Source organism: Equus przewalskii, chromosome 18 (assembly GCF_037783145.1).
Source record: "Equus przewalskii isolate Varuska chromosome 18, EquPr2, whole genome shotgun sequence".
Taxonomy (NCBI): Eukaryota; Metazoa; Chordata; class Mammalia; order Perissodactyla; family Equidae; genus Equus; species Equus przewalskii.
Window position 1 is genome coordinate 38720360 of NC_091848.1, and position 14581 is coordinate 38734940.

The 14581-nt window shown below is 36.3% G+C and overlaps 1 protein-coding gene across 1 annotated transcript in view; it reads left to right on the forward strand.

Annotated features, from left to right (window-relative positions):
* The window catches only part of KPNA1 (karyopherin subunit alpha 1), a 73528-nt gene that overhangs the window by 30018 nt on the left and 28929 nt on the right, over window positions 1-14581 (forward strand). Inside the window, exons 3-5 of the mRNA XM_070583774.1 lie at window positions 8537-8644; window positions 11265-11364; window positions 13097-13191. Coding sequence (XP_070439875.1) covers window positions 8537-8644; window positions 11265-11364; window positions 13097-13191 — 303 coding nt within the window. The remainder of the gene's footprint in view (window positions 1-8536; window positions 8645-11264; window positions 11365-13096; window positions 13192-14581) is intronic.

A 14581-nucleotide genomic window follows, 5' to 3' on the forward strand; every position in this document is an offset into this window, starting at 1 on the left:
AAGAGGGGATGGCCTTATCTCTGGAAACTCTTAATGGGGAAGGCAAGAACTTAAGTTGGTTACTGTCTGGCAACCTCATGTAACTGATTTAGGGTGGTGGCTTCTGGCCTTTACTTAATCCGATTTGATTCTTATCTAAAAGTTGTGGGACCATCTAATGGCCAGACCCCACCTGCACTGATACCATTTTAACTTTTTTACATGTTCTTTCCTTTGTCTTGTAAAGAGATGGCTCACATACCTATGCCTTAAATTTAGCTTTACTCTCCACCCATGTTTGCAGCAGTAGCGGGGGCAGCAGCAGCTCCTTCTGCCCGTGGGTCCTGTCCCCACGCAGCAGCCTGACTGCCCATGGGTCCTGTCCCCATGCCGGCAGCAGCAGCTCTGACTGCCCATGGGTCCTGTCCCCGTGCTATTCCACACTAGTCTCTAAATAAAAGAGCACTACTTCCAGATCTTGAGAGTCCAAGAAATCTTTCTTTCGACTCCTCGGCTCACCGACCCTGCATCATGGAGGACATAAAAAAGACTCAAATTGAACTTCTAGAGATGAAAACAATGATGTCTGAGAAGAAAAATACGTGGATCAGTGGCAAATTAGAAACTGCAGGAGAAAAGATTAATGAACTTCAAGGGATAGAAATAGAAACTATCGAAAATGAAAAAGAGGTAAAAGAATACACACACACGCGCGCACACACACACACACAAGAGAAGACATCAGTGAACTATGGGACAACTTATAAGAAACCTAATACATCGACAGTTTCGGTCCCTGAAGGAGAGGAGAGAGGATGGAAGAGAAAAAAATATTTAAAGAAATATTGGCTAAAAACTTTTCTTAAGTATCAAAAACTATAAACCTACTTGTCCAAGACACTCAGTGAATCCCAGCCGTAAAAAACATGAAGAAAAGTACACTGTGGCACGTTACAACCAAACTACCTAAAACCTACTGTAAAGAGAAAGTCTTAGAAACACACAGAGAAAACAGACATGTTACTTGCAGAGGAGCAAAGAGAAAGGTGATGTCAAGTTTCTCGTTGGCAGTGTATAATACAAACCAGAGGACAGTGGAAAACATCTTTAAAGTACTCAAAGAAAGAAACTGTCAACTTTGGAATCTGTACCTGGCAAAAATATTTTTCAGAAGCAATGGTGAAATAAAGATGTGTTCAGGGATACAAAAACTGAAAGCGTTCATTGCCGCCAGACGTGCTCTAAAGGAATGTTAAGGATGTCCTTTAGACAAAAGTAAAATAATGCCCTGGATTACTTTGAAGCAAATCCCAGACGTCAAATTATTTATAAATCCTTCAGTGTGTATCTCTAAAAGATAAAACTTAAACCAGAGTAGTAGTGTTGTACTTGAAAAAAGTTAACAGTTGCTTAATATCAAGCATCTAGTCAGCATCCATCAGTTTTTCACCTCAAGGTTTAGCAGCCTCTGATGGTCGTTGCCTAGATCCATTACTTTACTAGGAGTTGCAGTGATCATTCTATCATTCCTTCTGCTTTTTATTAGCTCTAAAGAAGAGCTTTTCTTCAACAAACTTTTGGTTTTCCTAAACTACTAATCATATAGGAAAGAGAAATACTTGATTCTCTCCCTTTATTTATTTTCAAAATATGAGTTTGTTCCTTAACATCCTCAAAAGGGAACAGTAAAGTGTATGTTTTATTTTTTTTTTGCTGGGAAGGATTCTGCCTGAGCTAACATCTGTTGCCATTCTTCTTTTTTTTTTTTGCCCCCCATTTTCCTCCCCAAACCCCCAGCACACAGTTATATATTCTAGTTATAAGGCCTTCTAGTTCTTCTATGTGAGCCGCCACCAGAGCATGGCTACTGACAGACGAGTGGTGTGTTCTGTGCCCGGAAACTGAACCTGGGCCGCCAAAGCAGAGTGCACCGAAGTTTAAACATTAGGCCATCAGGGTTGGCTCACTTGTATGTTTTAATATTATTAGGAACTCATAATGATTAACATAGTAGATGTATTTCAGTTTATTTCAGCTGTTACTCTTTTCTGAGTCTTTTTTAAAAAACAACTTTATGACTGTATAGTGTACATACAATTAAGTGTAAAATTTGATGTTTTGACATATGTGTATATCTATGAAACCATTACCGTAATTAAGATAATGAACATATTTATCTTTCCCAAAACTTTCCTCGTACACCTTGGTTAATACCTTTTCCCCATTCCTATCCCCCTGCCTCCAAGCAACTTCTGATGTTTTCTGTGACCACTAGTTAGTTTGCATAGATGGAATCATACAATGTGTATTCTTTTTTGTCTGACTTCTTTTAATCAACTTAAATCATTTTGAGATTCATTTATGTTGTATGTATCAGTAGTTCATTCTCTTTTGTTGTTGAGTAGTATGCTGTTGTATGGATAAACCACAATTGGTTTGTCCATTCACCTGTTGATGGCAGTTTGGATTGTTTCTAGTTTTTGATGATTGCAAATATAGCTGCTATGAACATTCATGGACAGATCTTTGTATGGACATGTATTTCCTTTTCTCTGGGATATATCTATAGGGTTGTATAGTAGGTAAAGAAGCTACAGTAGGTAAAAGATGCTATAGTAGGTAAAGAAGCTATATACTTAAGAAGCTGTCAACTGTTTGCCAAAGTGAGTTGTACTATTTTATCCTCCCATCAGCACTATATGAGAGTTTTAGTTGCTCCGCATCCTTGTCAACATTCGGTATGGTCGGTCTTTTTTCATTTTACCTATTCTAAGATGTAGTAGGATGCTACTGTGGTTTTAATTTGCATTTCCCTCTTGACTAAAGTTCAGAGCATCTTTTCATATGCTTATTTGCCATCTGTATATCTACTTTAGTGAAGTCTGCTATGTGTTCCTTGTTTTTTGATTGAGTTGTTTGCTGGATACAAGTCCTTTGTTGGATATATGTTATGTAAATATTTTCTCCCAGTCAATGGCTAGCCTTTTCATTTTCAGGAGTGATTTTTGAAGAGCAAAAGTTTTTGATTTTGGAGTTCCATGTGTCAATTTTTTTCTTTTTTTTTTTTTTGTGGCTTGTGTTTTTGTGTGTCAAATCTAAGATCTTTGCCAAATCCAAGATCACTTAAGATTTTCTCTAGGAAGTTTTATTGTTCTGGCTTAAATTTAGGTCTGTGATCATTTGCATTTAATTTTTGTATATAGTGTGAAGTAAGGGGGAAAAGAGGGCTTTTTTTGCGTATGGCTATCCAGTTGTTCAGATGCCATTTAGTGAAAAGGTTGGTTTCCCTCATTGAATTGCTTTGGAACCTTTTACAATTGCTTCACCATATCTGTGTGAGTTGGCTTCTGAGCTCTACTCTATTCCATTGGTCTGTTTGTCTATCTTATATACCACACTGTCTTTGACTACTACAGTTTTATAATGAGTCTTGAAATTAGGTAGTGTTAGCCCTCTAACGTTGTTCTTCCTTTACAAAATTGTTTTGGCTCTTATAGGTCCTTTTCATTTTTATATGAACTTTAGAATCAGCTTGTCAATTTGTACATGAAAGCCTGCTGGGAAATTGATTGTATTAGATTGGTAGATCAGCTTGGGGAGAATTGATATCTTAACAATAATGAGTCTTGTGACTCATAAGCATGGTTGTATTCTCTCCATTTATTTAGGTCTTTAATTTCTCTCAGTGATTTGTAGTTTTTGGTGTATAGGTCTTACACATTTTTTTGGTCAGATTTCCCCCTAAGTATTTCATAGGTTTTGATGCTGTTGTAAATGGTATCTTTTAAATTTCAGTTTTCAATTGTTCATTGTTAGTATTTAGACATAGTTTGTTTTTGTATAAAATTTTATTTTGTAGCTCATCTTAAAGCTTGCTAAACTCATTTATTAGTTCTAGTAGCTTTTTTGTAGATTCCATTGGGCTTTCTACATAGATAATCATGTTGACTATAGGTAAAGACATTTTTACTTTTTCCTTTCCAATCTGGATGCCTTTTCTTTCTTTTACTTGCCTGATTGCACTGACTAGCACCTTACCATGCAATTTTGAATAGAAATGGTGAAATTGCACATACCTATCTTACTCCTAATTTTAGGCAAAAAGTAATCAATCTTTTATTAATTATGATGTTAATTGTAGATTTTTCATATATTTCCTTTATGAGTTCAAGGAAGTTCCCTTCTGTTCCCAGTTAAATAGGTGCATAACTGTTTAGAATTCATGTCTTCTTGGCTAATTGATCTCTTTATCATTATGAAATTACCTTCATTTCTCATAATATTATTTCTCTGAAATCAACTTTGTCTGACATTAGTATCACTATTCCAGCTTTCTGTTAACTTGCATTGTTAATTAGCAATCTTTTTCCTTTTTACTTTTAACATATTTGTGTTTTTATGTTTAAATTGTGTTTTACACAGGCAGCATATATTTTATTAGAGGTGTATATATATGTTTAGTGTTTCCTTTAGGGTTTATATCTTTAACTTATAGTCTACCTTCAACTGATATTATACCACTTCATGATTCATGGTTTTTACTTCTGCATGTGCATTATTAAACCCCCAGTCTATTCTTACTACTTTTGTTTTAAATTGTCAGTTATCTTTTTTTAACAACTTTATTGAGATATAGTTGACATACCATACAGTCACCTATGCAAAGTTTACAGTTCAAAGGATTTTAGTATATTCTCAGAGTTGTACAACCTTCACCACAATCAATTTATGATTGTTTTCATCACTGCCCATTAGCTGTCACACTCCATTTCTTGTCTCTCCCCACCTGCCATCCCTAAGCTACTTTCTGTCTCTCTAGATTTGCCTATTCCTGGACATTTCATATAATTAGAATCGTACAATATATGGTCTTTTGTGATTGGCTTCTGCACAGCAGAATGTTGTCATAGTTCATCCATGTTGTAACATGGTATAGGCATACTTTGGAGATATTGTGGATTTAGTTCTAGACCACTGCAATAAAGTGAATCACACAAATTTTCTGGTTTCCCAGTGCATATAAAAGTTATGTTTACACTGTATTGTAGTCTATTAAGTGTGCAGTATTATGTCTAAAAAGATAATGTATATAAATTAATTAGAAAATACTTTAATGCTAATTAATGCAAATTATCATCTAAGCCTTCAGCAAGACAATGCTTTTGCTGGTGGAGCAGTATCTGTAGAAGAAAAAAATGCAATATCTGTGAAGTGCAATAAAGCAAGGTATGCCTGTGCTTCATTGAACCCTTTTATTAAGTAGTATTCCATTGTGTGGGTATACCACTTTTTGTTTATTCATTCAGTTGATGGACATTTGGATTGTTTCACTTTTTGACTACTGTGAATAAAGCTGCTATGAAGATTCATGTACAAATTTTGTATGGACATATGTTTTCATTTCTCTTGAGTATATACCCCCTAAAAATATATTAGGAGTGGAATTTGCTGGATTATATAGTAACTCTGTTTAATATTTTGAGAAACTGCCAAGCTGTTTTCTAAGAAGGCTTCACCATTTTATATTCCCACCAGCAATGTATGAGGGTTTCAATTTCTCCACATCCATGCCAACACTTTTTATTATCTGTCTTTTTGATTATAGCCATGCTAGTGGGTGTTAAGTGGTCAACTGTCTTTTAAAGACATTCTTTTTTTAATGAGAAAGTTTTAGAAAGATTCCACCACGTTTTTTTTTTTTTTTTTTTTAAAGATTGGCACCTGGGCTAACAACTGTTGCCAATCTTTTTTTTTCCCTCCCCCCCCCCCCCCGCTTTATCTCCCCAAACCCCCCCTGTATATAGTTGTATATCTTAGTCGCAGGTCCCTCCAGTTGCGGGATGTGGGACGCCGCCTCAATGTGGCCTGACAAGCGGTGCCATGTCCGCGCCCAGGATCCGAACCCTGGGCCACCACAGTAGAGCGCACGAACTTAACCACTCGGGCATGGAGCCGGCCCTGATTCCACCACATTTTTACCATTTCTGGTGCTCGTCATTCTTTTCTGTAGCTCTTATATTTCATCTGGTGTCATTTTCCTTATGTCTGAATAATGTCATTTAACATTTTCTTACAGAGCTGATCTGCTGGTAATGAATTCTTTCAGCTTTCATATGTCTGAAAAAAGTCTGTTTCACCTTTGTTGTTAGCAGTCTTTTTCTTTTTTTTAAGATTGGCACCTGAGCTAACAACTGTTGCCAATCTTCTTTTTTTTTAATTGCTTTTTCTCCCCAAATCCCCCCTGTACATAGTTGTATATTTTAGTTGTGGGTCCTTCTAGTTGTGGCATGTGGGATGCCACCTCAACATGGCCTGATGAGCGGTGCCGTGTCCGCGCCCAGGATCCGAACTGGCAAAACCCTGAGCCGCTGAAGCAGAGCGTGGGAACTTAACCACTCTGCCATGGGGCCTGCCCCCAGTCTTTTTCTTTTGATACTTTAAATATGTTTGATCCATATTCTTCTGTCTTTCATTGTTTTCAGCAGCAAGTCTGCCGTCGTTCTTATCTTTTGTTTTCCTGCTTTGAAAAAGTCTTTTTTCCTCAGGCTGCTTTAAGATTATCTTTTCATTCTTGATTTTAAGCAGTTTGATTATGATGTGCTTTCATGTTTTCTTCATATCTCTTCTTGAGATTCTTTGAAATTTTGGATTTGTGGGTTTGTATTTTTCACAAGTTTGGAAAATTTTCGGCCATTAATTTTCCAGATATGTTCCCCCACCCCAACCTTGGGGCTTCAATGTGTGTATATTAGGCCACTTGATGTCCCATAGCTGACTTATGTTTCGTACATATTTTTTCAGCCTTTTTTCTCTGTCTTATTTTGGAGTGTTTCTGTTGCTGTGTATGTCCTTAAATTCACTAATCTACAATATCTAATCTGCTGTTAATTCCATCCAGTGTACTTTTCATTTGAAAAATTGTATGTTTCATTTCTAGGTCTTTGATTTGCTTTTTTTGGTCATATCTTCCTATCTGTCCTTCTCATGGTTATACTTTCTTCTGCTTTTCGAATATGTGGAATATATTTATAACAGCTATTTTAATGTCCTTGTCCAGTTTGCCATCTTTGTCATTTTCAGGTGGTTTTGATTAATATGATAGTTTTTTTTCTTCCTCATGGGTAGTCTTTTCCTACTTCTTTTGTATGCTTGGTAGTTATCGATTGAATGCCAGGCATTGTGAATTTTACCTCATTTGGTGTTGGAGTTTTTCATATTCTTTTAATAAATATAATTTCGTATTCTTTTAATATGTATAATCCTGACTTTGTCAATGGATGTAGTTAAGTGGAACCAGTTTGCTTTTATGTTTCATAGGGCTGGACCAGAACAGCTTCTAATCTAGGGCTAATTTAGCCTCATTATTGAGTCAATACCCATGAGTATTCTACTCAGTGTCACATAGATTAGGAAGTCTTTTCTGTTCCCACTGGTTGAAACATGAACTATCCCTTGACCTGTGTGACCTCCACAATTGTTCTGCATGCTCTTTGAAGGTGGTTCCTTTCCCAGCTTTGGATCTTTTCCTCACACGGCAGTCGTGATCAGTACTAGCTAAAGACTCAAGGGGAATCTTCTGCAGATTTGTGGCGTTCTTTATGTGTTGATCTCTCCTCTTCAGTACTCTTCCTTCTGGATTCTACGTGTCTTGGCCTCCTCAGTTCTGAATTCTGTCTCCTTAGCTGAGGGAGCCTGAAGGCCCTGTTTGGGTTCATCTTCCTTGTACTGCAGCCTGGAAACTCTGTCCAGACAATAATCTGAATCAATCATAGGGCTAATCTTGTTTCTTTTCTTTTCTGAAGGGTCACTGTCCGTGCAACTGCTTGTCTGATGGCTGAAACCCGTTATTTCATGGATTTTGTCTGGTTTTTTAGTTGCACAGGCTGAGAGGATAAGTAACTTTTACTCTATCATGGCTTGATGAATAAGCGTACTGCCCAGGACTCTTAAGGATATAATGCAAGCCACCTTAGTTGCTGCCTTTGGAGAGAACTATTCTCCTTTGCATGCACAAATTAATGGATGCTTTAAAGGTAGTGTTCAAACAGTAGTCATTTGTCATCACTGGTTGCTGGACAGGTTGGGAAGGTCAAGAAGCTTGAATTCACTACCCTTGATGGTTAGGAGGGAAGTATTAAGTCATCGTGAAGTCATTTTTATATTCATTCCCCCTGATGTATTGGTAATACTGTCCTATCACTTACTTGGCATAGAGGGAAAAGGGAAATGGCCAAACATGCCCCAGCTCGTTTTTCCAACCTTACCTTTTTGATATATTGTGCAGTGTCAGGCCTCTCTTAGTAAGTTTTACCTTGTATCAAGTGTTGGTAATAGCATGTTTTGATAGTTAACTGCATCAGATTATAAGACTGAAGAATTCTGAAATAGGTCCTCGTCAGGAAAGATCGAAGTCAGCGTAAAATTGAAAAAGTTTAGAATTTTTAAAATGATTTTTAGAAAGCTCCATTCTTATTGCCTTTTAAGTGGAGTGCTTAGTGTTTGGATATTGAACTCCCTTGTGTTAGCATTACTTTAGTAATAGTCTTTTATTTTTCAGTTATTCAAACGAAGAAATGTTGCTACAGCAGAAGAAGAAACAGAAGAAGAAGTTATGTCAGATGGAGGTTTCCATGAGGCTCAGATTAATAACATGGAGATGGCACCAGTGAGTAAGATAATGGAAGAAACTCTTTTTAGTGTTTTTCTGCTGAAGATCTGAGGTTTAGATCTGTTTTTTTGGGGTTTAAAATAGAGGTTAGATGGTTACAAAAAGTACTTGGCATTTCATTTTTCAAAAGAAGCCATATACTTAATCTAATGGTTCATTACATGTTTATTATATTTTTAATAACATGCAGTTAAACAGAATTAACTAAATTTTGAAGATTAATTCAGCGATTAAAACTTAGACAAGGATAATTATAAAATAAATGGATTCTTTAAAAGTTGAGTAACAAAGGGTACATTAAAGGAAATCCTAATTTGTTATTCATTTCAGTTATAAAATTGGACATGTTTATATGATTTAAAATCTTTCTATTATAACCTATATTGTAACTTTCTTGAAGTCAGATAAACAGGTAAAAATTACTTAGTTAATACGCTTTATATGGATCACACCTGTCTAGATTTCCAGTTTATTGTAATCAATTATGTAATGTGTTACTAGATCATATATATATACATGGTTTTCAAAAAAAAGAAATATGTCTTTCTTCTATCTCACCCAGTTTCTTTCCAGTGGCAACCACTGTTACTAGATTCTTATTTACTCTTTTTGAGAAAAATTCCCCTCTCCCCCAACCCTTCACCCCCCCACACTTTTTTTGGGCAAATAGTGGCATATTGTGCACAGGATTTTATAGATGTTTCTTTTTTCGCTTCATAGATCTCCAGTTTTTATGGACTAGTTTTCTTTTGGAATTAGGAGAGCTGTTTAAATTCCTTTGGAATCTATGTAGACATTGTAGCCAATATTACCATTTGGGGTGATTTCTTCTAGGCCCTTAACAAAGTTGAGCTGTCCATTTTTTTTTCAAGTGGATGTTAAATGAATATGAAGCATTTTGTGGACTGTATTAGTCAGGGTTCTACAGAGGAAACAGAACCAACAGGAGAGAGAGATATTGATTGATTGATTTGAAGGAATTGGCTCATGCAGTTGTTGAGCTGGTAGGTCCAAAATCCATAGAGCAAGCCAGGAGCCTGGAAATTCAGGTAAGAATTAATGTTGCAGTTTTGAGGCTGAATTTCTTCGTCAGGAAATCTCAGTCTTTGCTCAACTGATTAAATGAGGCCCACTCACATTTTGGAGGGTAGTCTTCTTTACTCAAGTGTCCTGATTTAAATCTTAATCAGATATAAAAAAAGTACTTTCATAGTGACATCTAGACTGATGTTTGTCTAAACAACTGGGTACTGTACACCTAAGCAAGTTGACATAAAATTTATCATCCTAGTTCACTCCTTGTCAAGTTGGCATCCATACACAACCGTTAAACCATACTGAGTTTCAAATAAAGACAGTAAAGTCATACATCCATGTAACATGGTATAACTGTCCTGCATGCAACTGAAAACGCACTAACCTTTTCCCCAGAAGAGGATGCAAAGTCCTTGGGTAATGTTGGTTCCTCTCCTTGATATCTTGTGAATTAAATACTATGATGTAAGGTTAACAATACTTCAGTACTATGACTGTAAAGTCAGTACATCTTAATGTTATGTAATAAGGAGATAAAAGAGGGAAGAAAACAGAAGTATATAAATATTTGCAAACATATTCATAACAAAATCATATAGGTACCTTTGTTTATTCAGGAATCAGTCTTGTAAGTTTCAAAGAGGTTACTTTTCTGACTCTTAATAGCAGAATGCTTCATTCTCCCCATGAATGTTCTTAAATGTTGCATATTACTTACTAACCATCTAGTGTTTACAACTCAGTGCAGCTTTCTTCTCAGTTCATCTTGTTGACTGTAACCCTTCATGAAATAAGAACTTTTTTTCATTATGACAAATGATCCTGAGAAGAAAGTTAACAACTAATACTGTAGATGGGTTGTAGTGGGAAATAGAAAAGTTCTAATAAAGCCAGAAAATAGTGGGAAACTTAAAAGTTTTAATAAGGCAAGAAAATAGGAATTTTAAATAAATTTGAGTCAGCTGTTGAATTTGGTGACGGCTAGAATCTGTGATTTGTACAAGACTATTCTGTACTCATTCAGTAGGTATTTGTTGAGCATGAACTGTATGCCAGCCATCAGTGGTAGAGTGGTGAGATAGACAGTCTTTGACTTTCAAGTAGCTTACAGTATACTGGGGGAACGTGGGCAGTAAGGAAATAACCAAGAAAAATATCTGATAGTGAAAAGGACTGGGCACAGGATTTAAATAGAGCGATATGATAGAGATAGAGTGGCTGCTTTAGATTTTGAAGTCATGAAATCCTTCTCTTAGAATTTAAAATTTAATCTGAATGACAAGGAACAGTGAGCCATGTGGTGAGCAAGGAGAGGAAGAATAATAAACACCTTGTCTTAGTATTTACTGCTAAGATTGCTTTCTCACTGTTGTGAGCTTTTTAATGATAGGCAAAGAAGTTGGCTTCATCACGTTATTAATCATCTCATACATTTCTACATGTAAAGATTGTCCTACCTTTGTGTAACTCTTCTAGATTAATATGATTAACTTAATGACTTGACCACAATTTATACTGTTTTTGTTTTCCTTTGAATAAAAGTTAAAATTTTATTATTTTTGCTTTTTATTTGTGATCCCAGGGTGGTGTTATTACTTCTGACATGATTGAAATGATATTTTCCAATATCCCAGAACAACAGCTTTCAGCAACACAGAAATTCAGAAAATTGCTTTCAAAAGGTGAGTTCTGAATATGTTAGGTATATCTTTTCATTTATTTTCAAAATGTTACTTTCCCATAGTCTTTTGTTTTTCCCACACCACATATAACTTGCTTTGGAGTATGTCTATAAATAGAATAAAAGGACACATAGAGACATATATATAATTATGAGCCATGGCTAACTTTTGAATTTCCTTATTTATGCAATCTTACCAGGACCAGAGAGCAGCATAATTTTCGTTTCTGAGATGTCTTATAAAAGACCTTAAAGTGATAAGAACAGTAGTCAGTATTTCATGTTAATTCAAATTAAGCAGCTCCACTCTTTTTTAAGAAAAACTTTTAAAATATCACTTGAAAGAGCAATGATTATTGATTTTAATGTTAGCAGTTTATGACTGAAATTTAAGTATGAGTTTCTTGGTGAGCAGTGTCGCCTTACTTTTTTGTATAACTAGGGTAGAATGGTGCTTCTTGTCATCCTGGGCAAGTAAAAAGAATTCTGGGGGCCGGCCCGGTGGCACAGCAGTTAAGTGCGCACGTTCCGCTTCAGCAGCCTGGGGTTCGCTGGCTTGGATCCCGGGTGCAGACATGGCACCGCTTGGCAAGCCATGCTGTGGTAGGCCTCCCACACATAAAGTAGAGGAAGATGGGCACGGATGTTAGCTCGGGGCCAGTCTTCCTCAGCAAAAAGAGGAGGATTGGCAGCAGATGTTAGCTCAGGGCTAATCTTCCTCCAAAAAAAAAAACTTTGGAACCCTGAACCATATTAAAACGTCAGTAGTAAATACTTAAAACCCTATAGTAGTAGTTCAGTTGATGAAGTTTGCTTTATCCCTGTTGTTTTATTGCTAACTTTGGCTTATTGTTCTTTCCGTATGTTGTTTCCATAATGTACCATACTTCATCTTTATTGTAATCATCATATTTATTTGCTGTGTTTTGTCTGAATGGTTGATTAAAATGTTGAATCAGAGAAAGTAATGTCACTAGAGCTCTCCAAATTAACATTGGACCGTTAGTCAGCTCTTTCAGTAAGGCCATTGACTTGGCTAAGAATTCCTAGTAGTCCTGTAATCCGACTGCCATTTTTCTTCCGTTGTTTCATGATTGTCATCAAAAACTTTGTCAGATCTCTTGCTGAAATTGCCATGCTGATTGTTTAGGATGTTTCTTATCTATTCACCCAACAAGTTTCCATTGAATGACTTCATTTATAAGATACTCTTGTCATAAAAGATAATGAGATTAATTTGGCAAGTCATCGTTAGTGAATTCTTACTGGCTTCTGCTTATCACTACAGCTGTAAAATTAAATCTTACAAGCACACTCAGAATCTCCTAATCCAGTTTCTTAAGGCAGTTTATGTTAAACAAAACAGACAGACTCAAAACGCCTACAGAGAAAATGGGCTAGAAGGAAGTATACAAAAATAATAACAATGCTTGCCTTTGGATGTTTTTTCCCCTACTTCCTAAATTTTGTAAAATAGTAGAGGCAGTAATCTTAATTTTTAAGAATTTTGACTATTATTTCCATGTTAAAACTTACCTTACTGGGAAACTTTTCAAACTACCCTAGTCTGAGTGAGACTGAACTCAATTTTACATTTTCTTTCTTTTTAAGATTTCCAACGTGAAAGAGATGCTAAAATGGAGGGAGGGGTAGTATGAAGTACTTTTGAGCTGTAAAGTGCTTGCATTGAAATCAAAGGATTGTTTTTCTTCTTTTATTTTATGGGGAGACAGAACCTAATCCTCCTATTGATGAAGTCATCAGCACACCAGGAGTAGTGGCCAGGTTTGTGGAGTTCCTCAAACGAAAAGAGAATTGTACACTCCAGGTATGAACTGTTTTCATTTCTTGCCTCGTATCTTAATTCCCTTTGAAACTTACATGTTGTACATAGATTTGTTACTTATTTTAATCTGTGTGAAGGGTTAATTTTATAATGGTGTTCCTGAGAACCACATTGCAAGCTGCTTTGATAGCTTTGTTAACATCCAAGCCCTTGGTTTTACTTTTTAGAATTTTTGTCATTTTTAGTTACGTAAAAGATTATTTTATGATGATTGTGGTTAATACTTATCTAATAGGGAATTGTTTGCCGTAGAGGAGCCGTTATAGATAGGACCCAAGCGTGGGCTACGCAAAATTTGGTTTTGAAGGATTTTTTAGATTATACTTGTTGGGTTTCTCAGGGCTGTGTAACATGGGCTAGATCAGAGACTCAGGAATCCCCAAACCTGCTCCTATTAATCCTCCCCTGTCTCCAGAAGAGCTGACAAGGAGATAGCTTTGTCAGGAATCTGTATGCTTTCTGCTATGTTAATATTGTCTGTCAATACTGTATTATATAGGGGTTCCAAGAAGAAATTCTAAAATTTCCAAGAAGAAATTCTGGATTGGATAATTTTCAGAATTTTAAAATACTGTTGTTTTCCTGAATAAAGTTGGATTTTTAGTAAACTGGTAATTTTTCAGTAACTAGACTTCCTTGGAGTAATCAACTGAATCAATTTCTGTATTATTCTGTTACAGATACCTGTGATACCTAAATTCTCACTTGTAGGATCTAATCTAAAGGGCTCAGGCCCTTTAGAGAGACTCTGCAACCATAAAAATGGGTTAGGTGCCAAGTAGATCACAAAATGGGGTGATCATTCCAAGTCAGTATTTGCAAATAGCAAGGGAATCATAAAGATCATTCTCACCCCCTCATTTGCTTTTGCTTTGGTCTAAGGCTGTAGGGATTGGGGTGTGTTGGTAAATGACAGCCCCTGTCCCCAGGTTCCTTACTGTCCAGAGCATTGTAAATAATTCATAAGACTTGATGCTTTGTCTTGATATTTTCTCTCCTTTCCTCCCACCCCATCTTTCTCCTCCTTTTACTCTCTTTGTTGCGGTGATGAGTTCCTTCCAGAGGAAAAACAAGAAATCCAGAAAAGGTAGAGTACTTCAATGTCCCATCAGTTTCTCTTCTCCAGTTTGACATTTACTAATTCCCAAGTTCATTTGAATTAAGATTCTGTTTTGCTAGCTGCCTCCTGGATTGTAATTCTGGTCCCCATCTAAGGCCAGGATCACCAGACACCTGAAAAATAATCAGGTACACCTAGAGAACAAGGAAAGAGAGCCTTTTTTCCGAAAAAAGGAAATCCAGACAACCAACACTGCAGAGAACAGAGCCTGAGCCCCAAAGCAACCTGCCAAGAGAACCAGAGGGACCAAAT